Here is a 21,839-nt window from a genome sequence, read left to right on the forward strand (position 1 = left end):
ACACCACAAAAAATGAATTGCACCTGACTCTTTCCCCGAACGTTCATCCTACACTGACATCAAACCCTGTATTTATTGTCTCTATAGACGCACGACGGTCCCTATCCATGAAATTCTTTATTTGGCCAATCAACTCTGGTGTTCAGACTTTCTTACGCCTCCCATCCCTCTTGTTATCCCTCACAGACCCCTCATTTTCCTAAAATCTTTTATGCCAGTCAAAAAACTGATGCGCGATCAATGCAAGATGGTCCAAATGCGGTCTGAAGCATTTCATACGTTTCTAACAACAACCACTGAACATACGTTGGTCTTGGTATCATTTATTATTAGACATTTATTTTTTATTGCACTCCTCAAGATCTCGTACTTTACAAGTAAGTCTTCCATTGTTTCATAGACGCGTACTAAATCGTCAGCAGACAGAAAATCCGTATATAATGCCACTAAGAGGTAAATGAAAAGTAATGAACTCAGTTTAGAACTTATGGTAACGTTGTCACTTTTATGGTAACGTTGTCACTTTTATGGTAACGTTGTCACTAAACGTGTTGTTACTTCCAACAAGCGTTTGGTCGTTTACGTGCATTGTTTGAATAAACTTCATCAAGACTGAATCAGCAAAAAAAAGTTCGCTACGGTGATCGCCTAAAAGTAACGTAAACAATACACCAAGAACTTTCATTGCAAAAAAAAAAAAAAAAAAAAAAAAAAAAAAAAATGGAAAAATGGGCTAACAAGCTGCATACTAAGTATTTTCTGGGTGAACTCACCCAGAACTATATAGATAATCACGTTCTATAGACTGCCTGAAAATAGAATCGGTCCATTATGATCAGGAGAGAATTATAATGGCCGCTTAAGATCAAGGTTTGATACCTAATGCTTTTTAAAAATGCTAAGTTTTTTTCTCAACAATGACAAGTGTATGTTCTGCCACACAGAAGTAGGGAGTGGGAGGGGCACCTGAGATTCAGCTGTAAGGTTCTGCTGAGTGACAACTACTAGATGACACGAAACTATGAAATACGTAAATACATCCACTGAACGATCTGTAAAATTAAATAGCGAATGTAACAGCAAATCCTTTGAACATGTTTACCAGCAACAACAGTTGGTAATAAGTCATACACCATCAACGATGACTATACAATTCTCAGTTACGTACTTAGAAAACGGAGGTATAAAACCTGATATAGTCGTATGTGACAAGATGGAGAAAGAAGCAACCTTAGTAGAAGTTAGTGTCTCCAGTGATGAGCTTAGAGGAAAAAGATAACAAATTATCAAGGTTTTATATATGACATGAAAAGAATTTTGAAATCTTAAGAAATCTCTATAATTCCAGTTTCTATCGGATCAACTGGACTCATGTAAAAGAATTCCAAAATCTATCTAGTAAATATATCAGGTGAGCCAAGTGCAAGATAGATCGAAATAATCGCACAGGAGGGGGCAATTAGAATCTTAAAGAGGTCTCTCGGTTGGCATATAGGAGTTGGCGGGTGAATGTTTGGCATTTGGTAGGATGCACCATTCACAGCTTCAACAAACTGATAAGATTAAAAAAAAAAGAGAGAGAGATAATGCAAAGTTCACCAGACAACTTCTCTTGGCTCTTCGTCAAAGGCTTTCTCCAGATTCACAATTACAGGTTCTTCTAAGATTTGCGTCCATTAATACTTTAGCACCGATCGTATTTTGCTCATGCATAAACAAGAAACTGCTTTATTCTAGGCTTATTTGACTTCTTATCCGTTGATCAATTATTCTTCGATTACTTTATCTGAAACTTAAAAATAATGTTTTATCTACTTTTCTTCACAAAATTACTTTCCGTATTATTTGGATTCATCGGACTTCTGTTCTCATCTTGAGGGTGAGTTTCACAACGTTTCGGTCAGTGTAACCCCCCGACCGTCTTCCGGTGTATCTTATCAAACTCGGGAATGTTTCTGTCGAACTCGGGAACTTGGATAGAAATTCCGAACGGAATCCTTTATTTAAAAATACGATTGCGAATTACTTAGCACCTCTATTCAGTCATGGCTGACGGAACAAGAGCACGCTAAACCCGTGAAGTAAATAAAGGTTTCCGCTCGAAATTCCGTCAAAATTCCCGAGTTCGACAAGCCGCACCTGAAGAAGGTCGGAGGTTACATCGACCGAAATGTTGTGAAAATCACACTCAAGATGAGAACAGTAGTTCAATGAATCCAAATAATACGAATAACCAATCCTCATCTTAAATAATTTAGAAACGTCAAAATTACTTTTATTGAAACTGAAAAAAATTTTACAATTATTTCGGTATCTATTGTAAAAAAAAAGAACTTCTTTGAAAACTTTTCTTGAACTAAATGCATACATTTCTGGAAAAAAAACACTTTCTTTTGTATTATTACATTTACGGTAACTATTTTTTAACCACAGTTTTGTGCCTGGCGTTTTAACTTTATCCTCGCTAGTCGTCTTCACATCGGCTTACTTAAACATGCCGGAATATGCCGACGCGATGTTAGTGTCAGGTTCTGGATAATTACCCATTTTTTTTTCAACTCATGCAACTTGGTAGTTCAGAAAATAAAAAAATAACACATGTTACAGGTTTTTTTTTTAAATTTTATTTATATTTATTCGTTATCTCAGACGTTTTCTCTTCTGAAATCTCAGAAATATCCGTTACTTAGGAATTGTCTTTTTTCTTTATCAAAGTTTCTTTAAATAAACATTTTTGCCGACATACACAAAATATGTACATAAATATACACGCACATATGTATATATACACACACACATATATATATATATACTCACACATGTATACATATGCATACATACGTATATATAGATATATACATGTATACGCTAAAGTGCACATATAGGGGAAATTGTGTATCCAATATGGTAGAGTCTTTGAATGGTGAGCTTGTTTCCAGACGTTTTTGTTATACACCATTATTTTCTTTTCCTTTCGTTTGTTTTTCAAGCTGACCACCTTCGATAAGGTAGAATTTATACTTTAATTTTCTTTCAGGTTGATTAATATTATTTAATTCGATCCGTGCCAGTTTCTTGTTTAAAACAAAACGTGGTTTTATTCTCAGATGTCGTACGAAAATATATTAAGTGTCTGAAAAATAGTTATAGATTTTAAGGCGGTTCTTTTCCAGTCTGAACAAGGGGGTTTCGTTCTTTTATTAATACATATGTATATACATATATATGCATATAAATATATAAATCTATATGCAAATATATATTCATTATATATGCGTTTATATTATAAATGTATTATATGTGTGTGTGTGGATTTTATATATATATATATATATATATGTATGTATATAGCTAGCTATATATGTATATACATATAGCTAGCATATAAACATATGTGTGTCTTTGTGTTTGTGTGTGCGTGTACGTGTACTGGGTCTTCAAAAGTTATCATTTATTTTGCAATTTTAATAACAATAAAACTGTAGTTTTGATAAATAAATATCTGTTTTACTGAATTACTGCAGCATTTTATTTTTGACGCCATCTTAGTTTACGCCATCTTGTTTCACGTCATCTTTTACTGCGTCAGTTTCTTGCAACTTTACCGCTAGGAACGTGTTAGAAAATTCATTTATTATGGCAAAATGGTGCGTCCTGCGTTTTTCATCGTAGACTTCCTCATGAGATGAAGTTTGGTTTAGTTGTTTTTTTTTACGGCATAATGAAGGCATTTCGAGCTATTTAATGCTAAGTCCGGTAATTTTTGGGAAAGCGTTTTATCCTTCAAGTTTTTTTATATCTTAAATATTCATTACTGATCATTAGTTTTATTTTGTTGTTTTACGCCATATCAATATTATTCAATTGTTTTGGCAAATGTTTTCATGTTTTAAGTTATTTGTTTTCAAACATTTATTGCGGAGGTTTAGTTTTATTGTTCAGTAGAGAAACATGGGTTTTTTTTTGGGGGGGGGGTTACTTCTCTGAACATGATTAGCAAATAGAAAAACCACTATGTTTGGTGCATTTTAGGCCAGGAAGCCTAACTCTTCACACAGCCTAATAAGGTAGCACAAACGATGTATTAGAGAAAAAATGGAAAACAATTAATTGGGTACAATCATTTGCTGGGGGAAATCGTCAGAAATTTTTTGGAAAATGTGATACTATTATTCGTGAGCCAATGGTTGAAATATGTGTCAAATAGATAGCACATATGTGTGCGTTTATATAATATATTATATATATATATATATATATATATATATATATATATATATATATATATATATATATATATATATATATTTATACATGTACACATATCTCTATCTCTATATATAATTTGTGCAAGTTAGTTGGGTACTTGCTAATGAAGCCAAGGGTGGCTTCTGTCACCAGGTTCGTATCTATCGACTGGTGGTAATCGTGACTCCTTGCACTGATGATTCCGTAAAGGATGAAACACTAGTGTCTGTTTGTATTTAATAATTATTATAGTAAATAATATTGTCCATCGTATATAACCAGTGTTGTTATCAGAAAAAAAAAATTCAATGGTATTAAAATGTAAAAATATACAACTTTTGAAAAACTTGCGTGTGTGTGTGTGTGTGTGTGTGTGTATATATATATATATACACGTGTGTGTGTGGGTGGGTGTGTTCAGAGCCATCAAGATTATAATTAAAATCCGTTTGTCTAAAACAAATGACAGCAATCTACTGAGCACCGATTTTGACGATTTTTAAGTTGACCTTCGCTTTCTTTGTTACCGATTTTTAAGTTCGGAATCGGGAATTCTTTTCAGTTTTTTTTTGTTTTTGTTTTACTGAGTTTAATTTTTGCAGTATGACTTGCAAGACAATAATGTCATGAACAGTGCTCGCTGCGCTCTCAGCCGAATGCGTAAATATATACAAGTCTCTCCTACATATACAGACCAAACTATCCTAACAACCCTCCAAACAAAAGAACACAACTATTACAATTTGAGAGTTATTTCCATTTCTATTGTAAGCGTTGGTCAGTTATCGGCAATGCCTAAATAAGGGCCAGGCGAAAAGAAAAACACACCGAAAAGGGAAACTATTCCATTCTTTTAATATGATGATCAAATTAACGTCTTTCCAATAAGTATAAAAATATTTTCATAAAATTTCGCAATATGTATTATAATCTTATAATATATAATTATATATATATATATATAATTATTATTATATATAATTATATATATATACACACTTCTTTATTTGTTTTACATGAATATGTATATGTCGCTAAACAACTATGAGCATGTTTCAGTCAGCCAGTTATAAGTAACAAAGGACCGCTTCAGACTATACTGCTTATACAAAAATAGTAACTTTACTTTTTTTATAAGCAGTATCACCTAAACAGGTGTCTTGTTACTTGTAACCGGCTGGCCGAAATATTCTCATGAATATGTAGCGACATATTAATTTTTATGTAAAAAAAAAATACTTATGTAGTGACATATATATATTAAGTAAAAATACATCTTGACCTTCTTCGGTATTGAATACTCTTTTATTATCCCTCGCAAAAATTCATTGGTTGGTTCAACTTTTGAAAATATTAACGTAGAATAAATATATATATATATATATATATATATATATATATATATATATATATATATATATATACTTGTTTATTGTTATATAAACATGCTCACATCCCGCTGCTACAAATAGCCACTTGTTTCAATCAAACAACAGATATCATCAGCCACTTGACTATTCAAAAGTTCAATGAATAACCCAATAAATAAAGTTTATTCATTGAACTTTTGAATAGTCAAGTCGCTGCCTGATGATATCTGTTGTTTGATTGAAACAAGTGGCTATTTGTAGCAGCGGGATGTGAGCATGTTTATATAACAATAAACAAGTATTATCAGCTCTTTTTATTGAGCACTATCTAACAACCTCGTTGAATTCATTAGTTCATTACTTTTGAATATAAAAAACCCGAGTATATATATATATATATATATATATATATATATATATATATATATATATATATATATATATAGGAATAAAGAAATGCTATTTAAAAAATAATAAATTAAGTGCAGATTCGAGTTCGCTAATTCATTTAAAGTTGTGAGTATTTAATGTTTTACATATTGTTGTTGTTATTATTAAAATCATTATTATTATTGCTAATCTTAATATTGCTATTACTATTATTACTAAATTTAGTACTATTTTTATTGCTATTTATTGCTATTATTATTACTATTATGTGAAATTTTGTAATATGCTATTATGTGTAATATTGCAATATGCTGTTATGTGCAATTTTGTAATATTATGTGCTATTATTATTGATATTATGTGTAATATTGCAATATGCTGTTATGTGCAATATTGCAATATGCTGTTATGTGCAATATTGCAATATGCTGTTATGTGCAATATTGTAATATGCTATTATGTGCAATATTGTAATATGCTATTATGGCAATATTGTAATATGCTATTATGTGTAATATTGCAATATGCTATTATGTGCAATTTTGTAATATGCTATTATGTGCAATTTTGTAATATGCTATTATGTGTAATATTGTAATATTATGTGCTATTATTATTGATATTATGTGTAATATTGTCGTTATTCTTATATTTCTCCTTTTCGTCTTTTTCTTTTACTTTTTTTCTTTTTATTTTTTTTGTTTACTAAAGTACAAGGGGCTACTGTGTAAATGACATTCAAAATGAGAACAATAGTCCGAAGAATGAAAATAATACGAATAATTTAAAGCCGTATTGAGGAAATTGACTCCTTTTTTGTCATGTGCTTTTTTCGCCTGAACCGAAGTTAAACTTTGCCTGTATGTTATCTTGTATACAAGGAGTATCAGAACGAGTAAATATGATGTTTTGTAGTCCTATGTCTTTTCGTAATGACTGTACGTGTTTATAACGGACACACACATAAAACGCAGTTCGAGATGTTAAATGTATGTGTGTATTATTTTTTTATCATTTAAATTGCTCGGTGCTCGAATCTTCCGACAGTTCCGAACTGCTCGATCGATTTAGTTCACTCGACCCTGTCGTCTTGAACGGGCAAACCACGGCACCGCCGCTTTCCGTCCGTTCTAACTTCGTGACGTGAACGAAACAGCACGGCTGCGAGATGTCCGTTTTCTTCGGTGGTTTGAATTTTTTCAACTTTGGTTTCTGTTCTTTCTTTTTGTTTTTCTTCGACCGACTCAGATTGAGGATGTCGTCGTTCGGGTCGGATGTCAACTGTCGCAGCACTTCGAGGAACTGTGTGGCCGCCTCAGTGTCGTCGAAACTGAGCCCGGCTAGTTTGGTGTGGTCGATCGAGATGTGTAGCGTGTGGAAGCTAGAACTAGGTGCACTGTATTTGGTCAAGTGGTCGATAACATCCCGCCACATGACAAAGCCAGTGCCTTTCTCTGCAAGGATAAAGTGCAACCTGCGCTTTCTTTGATGTTCTCCGGTGTCGAGGACTAGGAGTGGGATACCCATCATAGCATAATCCCATTGGTCACACTCGGCTGACTGTCGTACCGAACCAAAGTAAAGGTTCGCCTGACACTGGCATACGAACACCTCTGTTTTGTGGCTTTTGTAGAACATCTCCACCTGAAGCAGGTCATGTTCGGATAGGGCTTCCGATGCACAGGTACTGGACGTACTCGCCGTCGACGGTGGTATGTCTGATATATCTGAGGATGCGTCCGACATGGCTGGTTTCTTGAGACTGTTTTTAGTATTGTTTTCGCACTGAGAGAGCATTTTGCCTAACGAGTCATACTTTTCTGTGATACGGCGAATACCGTCTTTGACCGGGTCGACTGGCGGTTTTAATTGAGGGTGGCCCTTTAAGATCTTGTCGGTGGAGCAGTAAACTGGTTGTTCGTTGGTGGCGGCGTTGAGTCTTTGCTGGTGTTTAACGGCGGCGGCAGCTGCGAGAAGGCGGCTTTCGTGTTGTCTGTCGGGTGATTCTTCCTTAATCATGTAGAGGTGAGCACTGTCCATTGTGGGGCAGGCGCTCAGCCGGGCGACTTAGGCGGCTGTCACGGGACAAGGCACTGGGGTCATCATGGTGAAGGCCGTTGGTTAAGAAGACGTCTGATTTTTTGTAGAGTTGGTTCGTCAGAGGCTGGAGAAACGTAAACGTTACTGCTAACTCTTTAGGAAAAGGTGCTTCCTTCTTCGCGAATACAAGCCGGAATCTAAAAAAGATAGAGGAAAAAAGAGATACCGTTAAAACAATTGTAAGCTACAAAGTGAAAAAAATATAACTATATATGAAAAACAAGTGTAAAAAGCATTGCGTAATATTAAAATTTGAAAACGATAGAACCCCCAAAACAATGTAGACAATTTAAAATAAATGTATTTATTTAAAGTCAACTGACAATAATGGATTACAAAGTTAAATTAAACATCTACTATATAAATCTAAAACGTCGGTTTGTTTGTGTGTTTGTTTGTCGGCGAAAAACTTTCTTCGGCCACATTGGACTTGGTTAAAACTAATACTATCTAAAAGAGCGATCCCTCGGACGCAAAATATGAAAATTAGAAATAAAAATTAATTGAGTCGTGGTAAACTGGACCCTTTTGTTGCAAGGGGGTGGTGTCACATATTGCATCGAGATTTTCTCAAGTCACGGACGCCTAGCAAACTGAATATATGTTTAAAAACCTTGTTGTTTAGTATCAGGGCATCATAAGTCGTTGCCCTTCTTCCTTCTTTTGCGTTTCAGGTTTGAGCCTGCCTATCGCGGCTATTTATTATTTATTTTTTTTTTTGCAGTCACACGGACCCTTGCTGCTATTTTTGATTGAAAGAAAAGTTGTTTTAATTCATTTATTTTTTAGGGGAAGAGGGGTCCAGCATACGGGCTGCCGAAATATCTGGTGGGGAAGTTAGTCCCTACTTCTTCGGTTTTTTTCTGGGGGTTGCTCGATATCTTTAGTATAGCAGCTGTGTCCAAACCGAACTTATTGTTTACCCGGACAACTCCGGGTATCCATGCTAGTCTATTAATAAAGGAAATATGTCTGTGTGCTAGTGTGTGTGTGTGTGTGTGTGTGTGTGTGTGTGTGTGTGTTTGTAGTCTGCTAAAACTTTAGTCAACCGCATCCGATCGGAATTATCACATATCAAGCCCCGGAGGCCACTCGAGGAAAAGGGTTAATGGGTTTACATTATTCAATGTGATTGTAGCGTAGTAAACATAAGTAGTGGGAATTTTGTAAATTGGATTATTTAGGGGGACGGTTCATCAAGAATTTGTTTACGTTCGACTTGAAGATAATCAGATTGTAGTCAGCTGGTAAGCAAGCAATCGGAGTGTCCCACTGGCGTGCAGTTCTAAGAGAGAAGCTGTATTCATGGAATCTACATTTAGGTTTAGGCAGAGATAACGAGTGTGGGAAATTATTCATAGTGGTTTTGGCTAGACCAGTGTATATAAGAGCCTGCGAACCCAAGACCATCATTTCATCTAACCAAATGAAAGAGGATGGCTCTGGAAAACGGCTAAATATTTCAAAGGCCGGGAAAGTATTGTATTTTAATTGTGTCCAAAAGAATAACAACACGTTGATATTCGAAAATATAACATCTTTATTGCTGGTGACGGTTATGGATGGTTGGTTGTGGGGGGGGGGGCGTACGCACACAGGAATTCGACGACTTGATTATTTTCGTTGATATTATATAACCATTTGTGACAACCTAAAACACCCCCTTGGTAGGGCATAGCCACTGTAGCCACACCTAAAGGGCGTTTTATTCGGCTGTGTCATTTCACTGAATTGACCTGACTTTTAATCGACTTGATTACACCTACCGAAAATGACCTATTAAATATCATACATTTAAGTCTGATTTTTTTTTTTTTTGTTGCCTATTGAACAAGTGTGTTGCTTATTTGATGTAAGGTTTATAATTTTTTTCAATGAACTGTTGGTATATTACAGAATTATTTTATATTGTGTCTCGCGCATTGTCACTAGATGCGCGGCTTTTGATAAAATGATTTCTCGGTACACACGGATTGAATATTTAACAGTAGAATCTGTTGATAAAAAATAGAAGGAAATACCGACATTACGCGCGTTTTGGCTCTAATCAGGCACTACATATGGATCCAAGCCATAAGACCGTAAAGATAATAAAATGAGATTCTTGCTAGTAAATAAAAATACACTGTTGGTACGTCGCAGTTATAAGCTAAGCTATCTGTGTTATGTCTACGTTAGGAAATTATAGAGAAATGGCGACAGCTGCGTTCGGAATGATCACGGTTAAACGTTGTCAGTGTCACGTGACCAACGCGTTCAGTTCCGGAAGTGTGTGGATTGATTTATTTCCGCAATGAGTCAACTGTTTATGCTATGCGGTGACCTGGGAAACAGATGAGAGTGTGACAAACTAATAAATTGCATTGTTGAAGAAGAGGAGGAAGAGAAAGAATGAAGAAGAAGAAGAAGAAGAAGAAGATAGAAACATTAAAAGAAAGTGGAAAACCTAATATAAAAAAGAGAAAAATAAAAGATGAATGAACAAAAAGAAAAAAGAAAACAAAAGAAGATGGGTGTGAGGAAGAAAGAAAAAGGAAAGGGAATAATAATAATAATAATAATAATAATAATAATAATAATAATAATAATAATAATAATAATAATAACGGAAAACTTAAATAGTATTAGTAATAGTAGAAGAAGAAAAAGAAGATGAAGAAGAACAAAAACACGAAGGAACAATGGGATTATTCGAATTCTACTAGTACTACTACTACTACTACTACTAGTAGTAATAATAATAAAAATGATACAACAATAATAACAAGTGAAGCATGCATGGTCCCCCGTGAGTGCACACAGTGAACGAGGCATAAAAATGACTAAGTTCAGCATTGCTCCTCCCTCTCCATTTAGCCCCGAAAGTCCCCAAGGGACGTCAAATCTTGGTAAAAATGAACAAACGGTGCAGTTTTAGGCCTTAACATATATAAATTTGAGTTCTGCACCAGCATGCAAAAAAAGAAACCACTAGTCCATCATTTGTCCCCCTCCATTTAGTCCCAAGGCTTTAATATATTTAAATTTGAGTTCTGCACCATGCAAAAAAAAAAAAAAAAAATGACTAAGTCCATCATTTGCCCCCATCTAGCCCCAAAAGTTCCTATTTAAATTTGAGTTCAGTACCATGCAAAACTGCTAAATAGACATACACAGAAAATTTGGGTCAAATATGGTATAATACTCCCCAAAATAGAAAGGAACCTCTAGGAGGGGGGGGGCAACCGGAGTTTTCGCAGAAAATTCGTTTTGTTACTTTTTTTTACTCATATCATGTTTAATGTTTGTGCAAAATTTAAAAGAAAAAATTCCAAAGCGTAGTTATTTAGAAAAGTGCGGACAGCCGAACGGACGAACGGACAAAGGTGAATTCACAGGTCCACGCTTCTTTTGTCGCGGGACCGATAATGAAGGTAGAGACTAACACGCATGAGCTACAGTCACAAACCGGAAGTACAGAAACTGCTACAAACATAAAACTTAGGTCAAGGAATACGTCACGGAATCATGACAACTGAAACTGTATAATTGTAAATTAACTCCCCTGCGCCTCTGCCTTCCGCCTCATTTTTCCCCACCCATGTGTCGCTATAAACAGGCACCACCCCAAATAAGTAAAGGTCAAGGAGGATGGAAAGACCGAGCACAGCGAGAGCACCAACCAGACCTCCGCTGGATAAGTACAAAGAGCTTTCGCCACCCAAATTTCAGTGAAAACCAATGAGTGCTCCCAATGAGGAATCAATGGTAAGCGGCTGTTGCGATAACGCAAATTCATCTGGATGGTTATCGAAAAAGGTGGAGGGTACTGGAAATCTGGGCAGGCTTATTGTCACTCAGATTCCAGAAAACACCAGAAGTTGTTCTCAAAGATAAATATTTAATGATGGCTTGTGTGACTACCTCTAGTGAGTAAATAATAATAATGATTAACAGTAGGAAACAAACCCGAAAAACTTGGAAAAATGTGAGATTGGAATCAGAGGGATGACTGAGAAAATACAACAAATAGCAATAATAGTGCGGCATAATCACGCTAACACACTGGTTCCGGTTGAAACAACGGTTGGATCACCAAAATTAAGCAACATTGAACCTGGTCAGTACTAAATGGGTGACACTTTGGGACTTCCAGGTGCTGTTTGTGCTCTCCGCTTATCTTGGCATTGTTTCCAGTCGTCCTGGACTTTTCCTTGCCACTGGACTCAAACAGCACCGATTCAGGAAAGGTGTGATTCCCTCAGAATCACACGCGCACAGGAGGTATTCGTTGTCTTTCGAGACTGAACGGAGACATCTTAGCAACAATGAAAACGGGAGAAATATTAAGGACAACCATTGAATGCAAAGACTAATACATAAGAGCTACAGATATAAAACACACACACACAAAAAACATATGCAATCAAGAAAGCTGAAACGGCATAATTTGTTCACCCCCCCCCCTCAAAGTGTCGTCATCAACTGGCACCGCACCAAATAGTCGAGGAGGTTCAAGGAAAATTGAAAAATCGAGGAAAGAAAGCACTAAACAGACCTCCGTTGGGAAAGTACGAAGAGGATTGGGACATTGGGGAAGCCTGTTGCAACGCAATTTCCAGTGAAGGCCAATGGTCACTGGCAACGAGAAATCAATGGTAAACGCTTGTTGCGGTAACGCAAACTAATTTGCAAATGGTTATTGAAAGAGGTTATAAGTACTGTAAGTTTGTGCAGACTTGGTGTCACTCAGACCCCAGGAAACACTATGGGCTGTTCTCAAAGAGAAATCTTTGATGATGACCTGTGTGAAAATTTATAGTGAGTACTACTGCTATTACTACTACTACTACTACTACTAATAATAATAATGATAATAATAATATTAATAACAATAAATTTACTTGGGGAGGCTTATTGCCATCCAATATCCCAGTGACGACCAATGGTCATCGCCAATGAGAAATAAACGGTAAGCGCCCGTTGCGATAACGCAAATTCTAATGGAAAAGGCTGTCGAAAGAGGTGGAGAGTACTGGAAGCCTGGGGAGGCTTGTTGTCACTTAGACTCCAGGGAATACCAGAAGTTGTCCTCAAATAGCAACCTTTGATGACGGCTTGTGTGGCTACTTCTAGTGAGTAAATAATAATAATGAAAAGAAACAGATGAATGATGATGATGATGACGATGATGATGATATGTAGCTAAAGAGTAAAAGCGATATTAGAGAATGTCGTTTTCCGTCGCGCGCTCCCGTATCCTTTCAATCTCGACATCTCCATCCCCACACACTCCTCAGCACTAAACTCTCACCAAAAATGAGAGTATGTCCGCCATTACAAAGAAACGGGCAGTATGCAGTGGAAAATTATTAAACCCATTATAATATCCATTATAATATCAATCGATTTCTTTCAACTTGTTTTCAGATATTTAATTCCAATTAATTCCTACTGTCTCTTTCTCCTCCTCTCGTTTCAAACGACACCCATAACACACCGCCCCTTCTCTCTCTCTCACATACATACAGACACTAGAATGTCATGCATATAAACATATAATATACTGTATATATTTATCGGTCAATATATAACGTCACATATACGGCATAATCACGTCGACACACCGGTTCCTGTTAGATCACTGGTTAAGCGACGTTGAGCCTGGTTAGTACTAAAATGGGTCACCATTTGGCAACACCAGTTGCTGTATTAGCTCTGAAGCCAGGGGACGGATGGTCATGCCCATGCTATTCTTAGCAAAGACACGTTGCATGGCATAACGCAGCGCCTGAATGAACCCAAAGGGTTAAGCGATTCTCGGATATATAGTCATTCAAAAATAGGCTGCTTTGCTGTGTCACAGTTCTTCTGTGTGGCTAGAGCAGAAAATCTCTCCAATTGAGATGGAAACTCATTGGTCTAGTAGGCAGTTAGTGCTTTTATCCATTTGGCCATGGGTCACAATTCGATAGAAAGCAAAACCTTCCTTTGCACTTGTGCAGTTGCCTCCCTTTGTACTTGTGCAGTTGCCCTCATTTGTACTTGTGCAGTTGCCTTCCTTTGTACTTGTGCAGTTGCCTCCCTTTGTACTTGTGCAGTTGCCTCCCTTTGCACTTGTGTAGTTGCCTCCCTTTGCACTTGTGCAGTTGCCTCCCTTTGTACTTGTGCAGTTGCCTTCCTTTGTACTTGTGCAGTTGCCTTCCTTTGTACTTGTGCAGTTGCCTTCATTTGTACTTGTGCAGTTGCCTTCATTTGCACTTGTGCAGTTGCCTCCCTTTGCACTTGGGCAGTTGCCTCCCTTTGTACTTGGGCAGTTGCCTCCCTTTGTACTTGGGCAGTTGCCTCCCTTTGTACTTGGGCAGTTGCCTCCCTTTGTACTTGGGCAGTTGCCTCCCTTTGTACTTGTGCAGTTGCCTTCATTTGTACTTGTGCAGTTGCCTTCCTTTGTACTTGTGCAGTTGCCTCCCTTTGTACTTGTGCAGTTGCCTCCCTTTGCACTTGTGCAGTTGCCTCCCTTTGCACTTGTGCAGTTGCCTCCCTTTGCACTTGTGCAGTTGCCTTCCTTTGCACTTGGGCAGTTGCCTTCCTTTGCACTTGGGCAGTTGCCTTCCTTTGCACTTGGGCAGTTGCCTTCCTTTGCACTTGGGCAGTTGCCTTCCTTTGCACTTGGGCAGTTGCCTTCCTTTGCACTTGTGCAGTTGCCTTCCTTAGTACTTTGGCAGTTGCCTTCCTTTGTACTTTGGCAGTTGCATTCTTTTGTACTTTGGCAGTTGCATTCTTTTGTACTTTGGCAGTTGCCTTCTTTTGTACTTTGGCAGTTGCTTTCCTTTGTACTTTTGCACTTGCCTTCAGTGCGAGGTGTGTATGTGTGAGTGTGTGAGAGAGTGTTGTAGAAGTGGTGTAACTGCTAAGGTTGTAGGTTAACCCTAATATACCGAGTTCATATTCAATGGTATCCTTTCAGTTATCTGTCTGGCACATGGGACCTCCCCGGCCCACGGGGGTCTTTTCTGGCCTTTGGGCAATACAATCAAAGACCATATGTGGGGGCAACCCCACATATAAGACCATTGCTCTTGTAGCAATCAGTTATTGGTTAATGTAGGGAAACTCTTCATACCAATTGTCACTGTCCAGCTCCCCTGCTCCCCGGGGAGCTGGTCCTCCCTTTCTTCAATCTCTGCACATTAAAAAACGGCCTTGTGCCTCTGTTGCTCAGTGGGGAAGCAAATAAATACCGCCTTTCAGTTACCTGCGCCAATGCCCTAGGGAAAGAGCCGCGTATATACGATGAAAAGACTAGTTGTGGGAACTCTGATATTGTGCCCCGCCTCTTTTCAGACGATATCCGGGTTAGGTCTTCTTTCTGCTTGCTCTCTCTCTCACACACACAGAGGCGCGTACATACAAACACAAAGAAATAACTAATATATATACACATACAGAGATAACCTAGGGCAAAATTAGACAAAGGATCGTCGTACAATTATTACAGCTTTATCTTTTATGACAAGATGCACATAATCTGATTACAGTTTAACTAAACTCGTTTGAATCATTGGGACATTAGCAATGTCACTTAATTTGTCAAAATTAAACTGCTTCACTTTCCTTTGAAACTGAACTGCCGCGTTGTTTGTATCAGCTGAAGCTACGTCATCGACACTGCCCAACGGTAGCTATGCATCTGTCGAGCTGGAGTATATTTCTGGTTATTTCTAGAAGGAACTCCATCCCCGGCTTTACCTTTTCTCTGAGGAAGGAGTTAGTTTATTGATAATATTTTGGTGCGTCCAAACCGAGGAATACGGACAATACTGCACAAGCTTATTCAAGATCACACTTTTATTAGTACCTTGGCTTCAAAAAAAAGAAAAATAAACTTCAGCTAGACTTGCGTCTAACCCCCATGAATAGAAGAAAATAAGTAAATACGTCCTCGACTCTCAGTCAGATTTTGACCAAGTTTCAAATTAGCGGTTTATTTATTTAGTTATTTATTATTATATTGTTGTTGGTGTTGTTGTTGTGAAGTCCCAGAAGGTCCAATCGCCTAAAGGAGAATGTCGACGAAGCTGTTCGTGTATATTTTATAAGCGAGTGTGCACACGTCGCTGGTGGAGGGAAACAGTTACTACTTTATTGGTCTGAGCACTGCCGTATCTGAAATCAGCATTTATTAAACAAAGAAAAAAGGTTTGATACGCCGTAAACTAGACAAGACAATACGAAGTACAATGAAACTGTTCTGGGATGGGCATCTCACCTAGAATACCGAAGATTGGCCTGGAGGAAAATTATATGACGATTGATTGTCAATTGAAATGGGTCAAGTGTAAGAAGAAGTAGTAGTAGTAGTAGTAGTAGTAGTAGTAGTAGTAGTAGTAAATAATAATAAATAATACTGATGATGATGATGATGATGATGATGATGATGATGATGATGATGATGATGTCAAGATAACGGCAATAATCGCAGAAGTATAAGGAACGATCCAAAAGAAGAAGAAGAAAAAAAAACTTCGAAAGAATGGGAGAAATTGGAATCTGGGAAAGTCTGAAAATATACTACGGAGAGCAATAATGAAATCGACTGAAATTTTAAGGAAAATCCTCGAAGGCGGTAACTAATCCACATAGATTACAAACATTAATTGACTTTGTAGGAGTAAAACGAAAATTTATAGGGGAACACTACATAGAACCATAAATTGTAATTAACTACCAGCTACCCCCCCCACACACACACCAAAGAAAATTGCTGTGTCAGCATCGATTGGGACCAGACCAAATATTAGATGGTGATGCAAAGACAGAGGAGAGAGAGAAAGAACTAACCAGGCCTCAACTTGGTGAGTGTGAAAGTCCTTGGCGATTGTGAAGACTTAATTCCACCCAAAATTCAGTAAAAACCAATCGTCATTGCCAGTGAGAAGCCAATGGTAAGCGACTGCTGTGATGATGCAAATGCATTTGCAAAGATTACAAATATCCTGTGTGAGAACTCCTAGTGAGTGAAATACTAGGTGTCTTCTATAAGTTTATAACATTTTTTTGTACAGATATTTTAAAATTGTCGTAGACTCTTGAAGATTCAGTATGTTATTGTTATACATCTTATGAGATGATTGACCAATTTTTATGATTTCAGGTTAAAATAAACAGCTACAGCAGGAATTGGAATACGCCCTACTAAAGCCTTATTATCACAGCTAGTGAACTTCAAAAATGCAACCTAGATGTAATGACACTTTAGAAGGACGGCATGCAATAAAAGTGGTTTTTAAATTTGCAAAAAATGGCACAGAAATGTATGGAATGCTTCAGGCTGCTTTTTGACTATCTTGCATGAATAGAGCATCAGTATTTGAGTGGCATAAGAGATTCAAGGAAGGCAGGGAGTCTGTGAGGGATGATGAGAAGTGGGAGGAGTAAGACCACCAGAATTGCTTGGCCAAATAAAGAATTTCATTGATAAGAACCGTCGTGTGTCTATAAAGAAAATAAGTACAGTGTTTGATGTCAGTATGAAAACTACACACATGTGAAGATACGGAAGATTTGCATGAATGGGCCGGTTTACAACTCCATCCTTCACAGACTATTTGACCAAGATGGGCATGAAGACAATTCCTCACCCTCTCTATAGTGCAGACCACGATCCCTGTGACTTTTGGTTATTACTTAAGCTTTAAACAGAGGCTGTTCTCGGTTTTCGGGCCAGACGCGGAAAAGGAAGTAATCAGTTCTAGTCAATGTGGGGGGAAACCCTTCATATCGGACAATTGCTAATTTTGGACCCTGCCAGAGTGCCCCCTTGAGGGAGATGGTTTTTCCTCCCCACACTAAAATATGGCCTTGTGCCTAATTTGCTATTATATAAATATATAATACATAATATATATGCAATATATATATATATGTTATATATATATGTTTATATATTTATATATATATATTATATATGTTTATATATATATATATATTGTATATGTTTATATATATATATATATATATATATATATTGTATATGTTTATATATATATATATATATTGTATATGTTTATATATATATATATATATATATATTGTATATGTTTATATATATATATATATATATTGTATATGTTTATATATATATATATGTTTATATATATATATATATTTATATATATATATATATATATATTTATATATATATATATATATATATATTTATATATTTATATATATATATATATATATATATATATATATATATATTATATATTATATATAATAAGACAGATAAGGAGGAGGAAACATAGGGAAGGAGGAAGAGAGAGAGTAAACTTAAGAACGTTTATGGACATATTAATTTATTTTATTTCGGACTATTATTCTCATCTTTATTAGTTGTTGTTTTCATCTTTATTGGTTATTGTTTTTCACGACGTTTCGGCCAACTATTCCTCTGGCCTTTGTCAGGCGGTAATAGTTGGCCGAAACGTCGTGAAAAACAACAACCAATAAAGATGAAAACAACAACTAACAAAGATGAGAATAATAGTCCGAAATAAAAAGAAATTAATATATATAATACTCATCTCAAAAATGAATTCCAATTAAGGAATAATATATATGTTTATGGACACGTTCAACAATGTTTTATTTTATGGTCGCATTAAGCGTCGACAAAGCGTTTTAAAACCTAATCGTGACAGACAGACAAAGAAAAACATATTTCTGTTAAGAAATGCGGATCTAAATGCTGAAGCGTAACAAACTGACCAACGAATGGGAAGATATTCATACGAGGATGCTTGGATGCATTTAGAAATGAGATACACCCATTGAGTGTGCGCGCTATGCCAGTGGGATTCTAGTCAAGCTCCAAGTTCCACTGACCGACTGATGTCAATAAGGCGAGAACGTATCTAGCTCTTCCCAAGCGTTTCAAATATACAGGATGCTAAACCTCTGCCATTTTTGGCGGTCTTTACACGCCATTTCGTAAGAAGCTTCCTTAAATTATGATATCATTTTAACATATCGGTATGTTTGATTACAGGAAATCCCTGATATATGAGTATCCTTTCGCATATAAAGTTATTATGAGATGTTTACATTTACACCTGAATAGCATTTAAGCTCGCGTATCAATCTTTAATTCTGACTAGCCAATCGTTCTTCGTTCACGTAGTAAACAGTATTAGTTAAAAGGTAATAAAACGATGTTTAACCGATTAGATCCCACCGTCTTATAAATAGGACAGCCAATAATATATATATATATATATATTGTAAATCTATGAGATTATATATAATTCATAAGACGATATATAATCTATTTAGATCATTTATTATAGTATCGCTCATCGTATTAGGTTGGCAACTAAATTCTTGTCGGTTTTTAAACATACATTTCGAAAAGTAAAATCAGAACTAACAGCTATGGGTCAAAAGTGCACATTTTTTTTTTTCAACTTGACATTCCATTTTGATGATCAGAAAATAAATAAATTGAAATAACTTGGACAAAAACCCAAATAAATAAAATACAACATATAAATTTTAAAAACACAATATATTTAAAAAAAAAACAAAAAACGGCAAGGACTGAGTTGCTAACCTAATCAAATTATATACACTATAAAATATGTTGTAAAGAGTATACACAGGTCGATTACCGACGTTTCAACATTATATATATATATATATATATATATATATATATATATATATATATAGTAGAACCCCGGGATACTGCATTAAAAATTAGTAACATAATACAGTACAGCATATAATAGACATGTATATAATCAAATAATATAATAAATAACAACGTTATTGTGGGGGGGGGGATTAAAAATATATTTTAATTTTTTGTAGATTTCGTATATATTATTACAGAGTTAATTTTCTATCGATTTTGATATATTATACTATTATAAAATTGCGATTTAAATATATATATATATATATATATATATATATATATATATATATATATATATATATATGACTTAGGTTCATCAGCTTGAAGCGAAACCGAACTCCTAACTTTATATCTATATAACTTCAGTTCCTTCGGCCATAATCGAAACTGAAACCAAAACTTATGAAGAATTCTTGGTAAAATTATTTATGACAAGAAATGGAAGTTCATAACAATTAAACAACCCGGATGTAAGTGTGACACAGAAAATAACACACACGATATCGTATTAATATACAGAAGATACTAATAATTTAAACGTATAGAGACGATGAGAAACTACGCACACACACACACACAAGCGCATAAGATTGTTTCATAATCTTAGTAATACTAACAGGACCCGTGGACATTACATGGAATGATAAATATACTGAATCAAAAAAATAGGTTTGTTAAAACTGATATTTTTTTCTGGATGGCGCAAATATATTTTTGAGGACGGAAAATCCAATAACACGCAACAAATATGAATGTAACATTTCTATGTAAATAATTTCCGTTGTATTTTAAATATAGAACGGATCATAATGAGATATATTAATAAGTATTAATAAATACTCAGAAGGTGGTATTGTGCTACATAGTTCAATACAATTAATAGCGTCTCTTTGGAAGAAACAATCTTTAATTTGCTTCTTCAATCCAAAACATCTTGGCAGATAATGTTCCTTTTTTATGCTTTTTTTTAAATGTTCCCGGTTATACGTTACGTTGTTTGATTTCTTCGGTTTCGAATAGCCGTACGTCGAAATTTCTACGAGTTCCTTTCTCACGCCTATACAACAATGCTTATATCTTATTATAATAATGAGACTCGAAAACGAGACCGAATCAAGGGGAGAGCACTCGCATATTTTTTGTCCGATGTTGCCAGATTGGCCCTAATACAGTCCAATTTCAAAGCGTAACGTACGGACTATCTAAGAAAGGAACAAGCAGTATATTATATGAATTTTGTTGTGATCAGTTTTGTTTGGTTTTGTGAGAGCCAAGAACGTCGAGAATATGTTTTACTTTGATTATTAGTCACTATAGGATTTTTCAGAGATCAATTCAAGTTGAAGGACAAGTTTAATTAGTTACTTTATATATATATATATATATATATATATATATATATATATATATATATATAAAGAGTCATAGAAAGGTTTTTACACAGTTGTACATAGAATTTCTGTAAAAAAACAAACAAACAAAAAACAAACAAAAAACATTAAAGGGTTTTAACAAAGGCTTTCTGCAAGCAAAATACCCCGACGCGTATTTCAGGCCCGTCAAACTAAAATGATTTAAAAAAACAAAAAAAACACAAGCAAAAAACAACATGATATTCTCCCAAACATTCCTTATTTATTATTTAGAATTATTGAAATTAAAAAAAAAACTATTTGGGGAATATTCTTTATTAGATACTTTTTTTATGATGTTTGGTTTAATTCAGACAGTCCTGCAGCAAGCGTCGGGAAAATTTGCTTCAAGAAAGCCGATGTGTATTTTTAACTTATGCAAGTTTTGTAGTCCTTTAAACATTTTATACGTTCCCTGAAAATGTTTCTCTTCGTTCACATTAAGCATCCATTGAGCATCCGCAACCCTTAATTTTATTTTTTAAAAGTATCGTTTATTTTTCACAGTTTTTGTTTTTTCACCCCGAGAAAAATGTATTTTTCTTTTTATGGTTGTTTTTCGTTAAACAGTTCTTTCATTTTTTTAAAGTTTATTTTCTGTCGTTTAAAAGTTTCGTTTTGTCTTTTTACAGTTCTTAT

At 35.5% G+C, this 21,839-nt stretch overlaps 1 protein-coding gene across 4 annotated transcripts in view; it reads right to left on the minus strand.

Moving 5' to 3' along the window:
• Positions 1-6,674: 6,674 nt before the first annotated feature.
• LOC145247948 (uncharacterized) overlaps positions 6,675-21,839 on the minus strand; it is a 173,034-nt gene continuing 157,869 nt past the window's right edge. For all 4 annotated transcript variants that reach the window (XM_080109594.1, XM_080109592.1, XM_080109595.1 and 1 more), the window contains exon 2: positions 6,675-8,245. In XM_080109594.1, the coding sequence (XP_079965720.1) occupies positions 7,020-8,048 (1,029 nt within the window). In that variant the 5' untranslated portion in view covers positions 8,049-8,245 and the 3' untranslated portion in view covers positions 6,675-7,019. The remainder of the gene's footprint in view (positions 8,246-21,839) is intronic.

This window comes from Euprymna scolopes, chromosome 26 (genome assembly GCF_053919585.1).
Source record: "Euprymna scolopes isolate OS-2025 chromosome 26, ASM5391958v1, whole genome shotgun sequence".
Classification (NCBI taxonomy): domain Eukaryota; kingdom Metazoa; phylum Mollusca; class Cephalopoda; order Sepiida; family Sepiolidae; genus Euprymna; species Euprymna scolopes.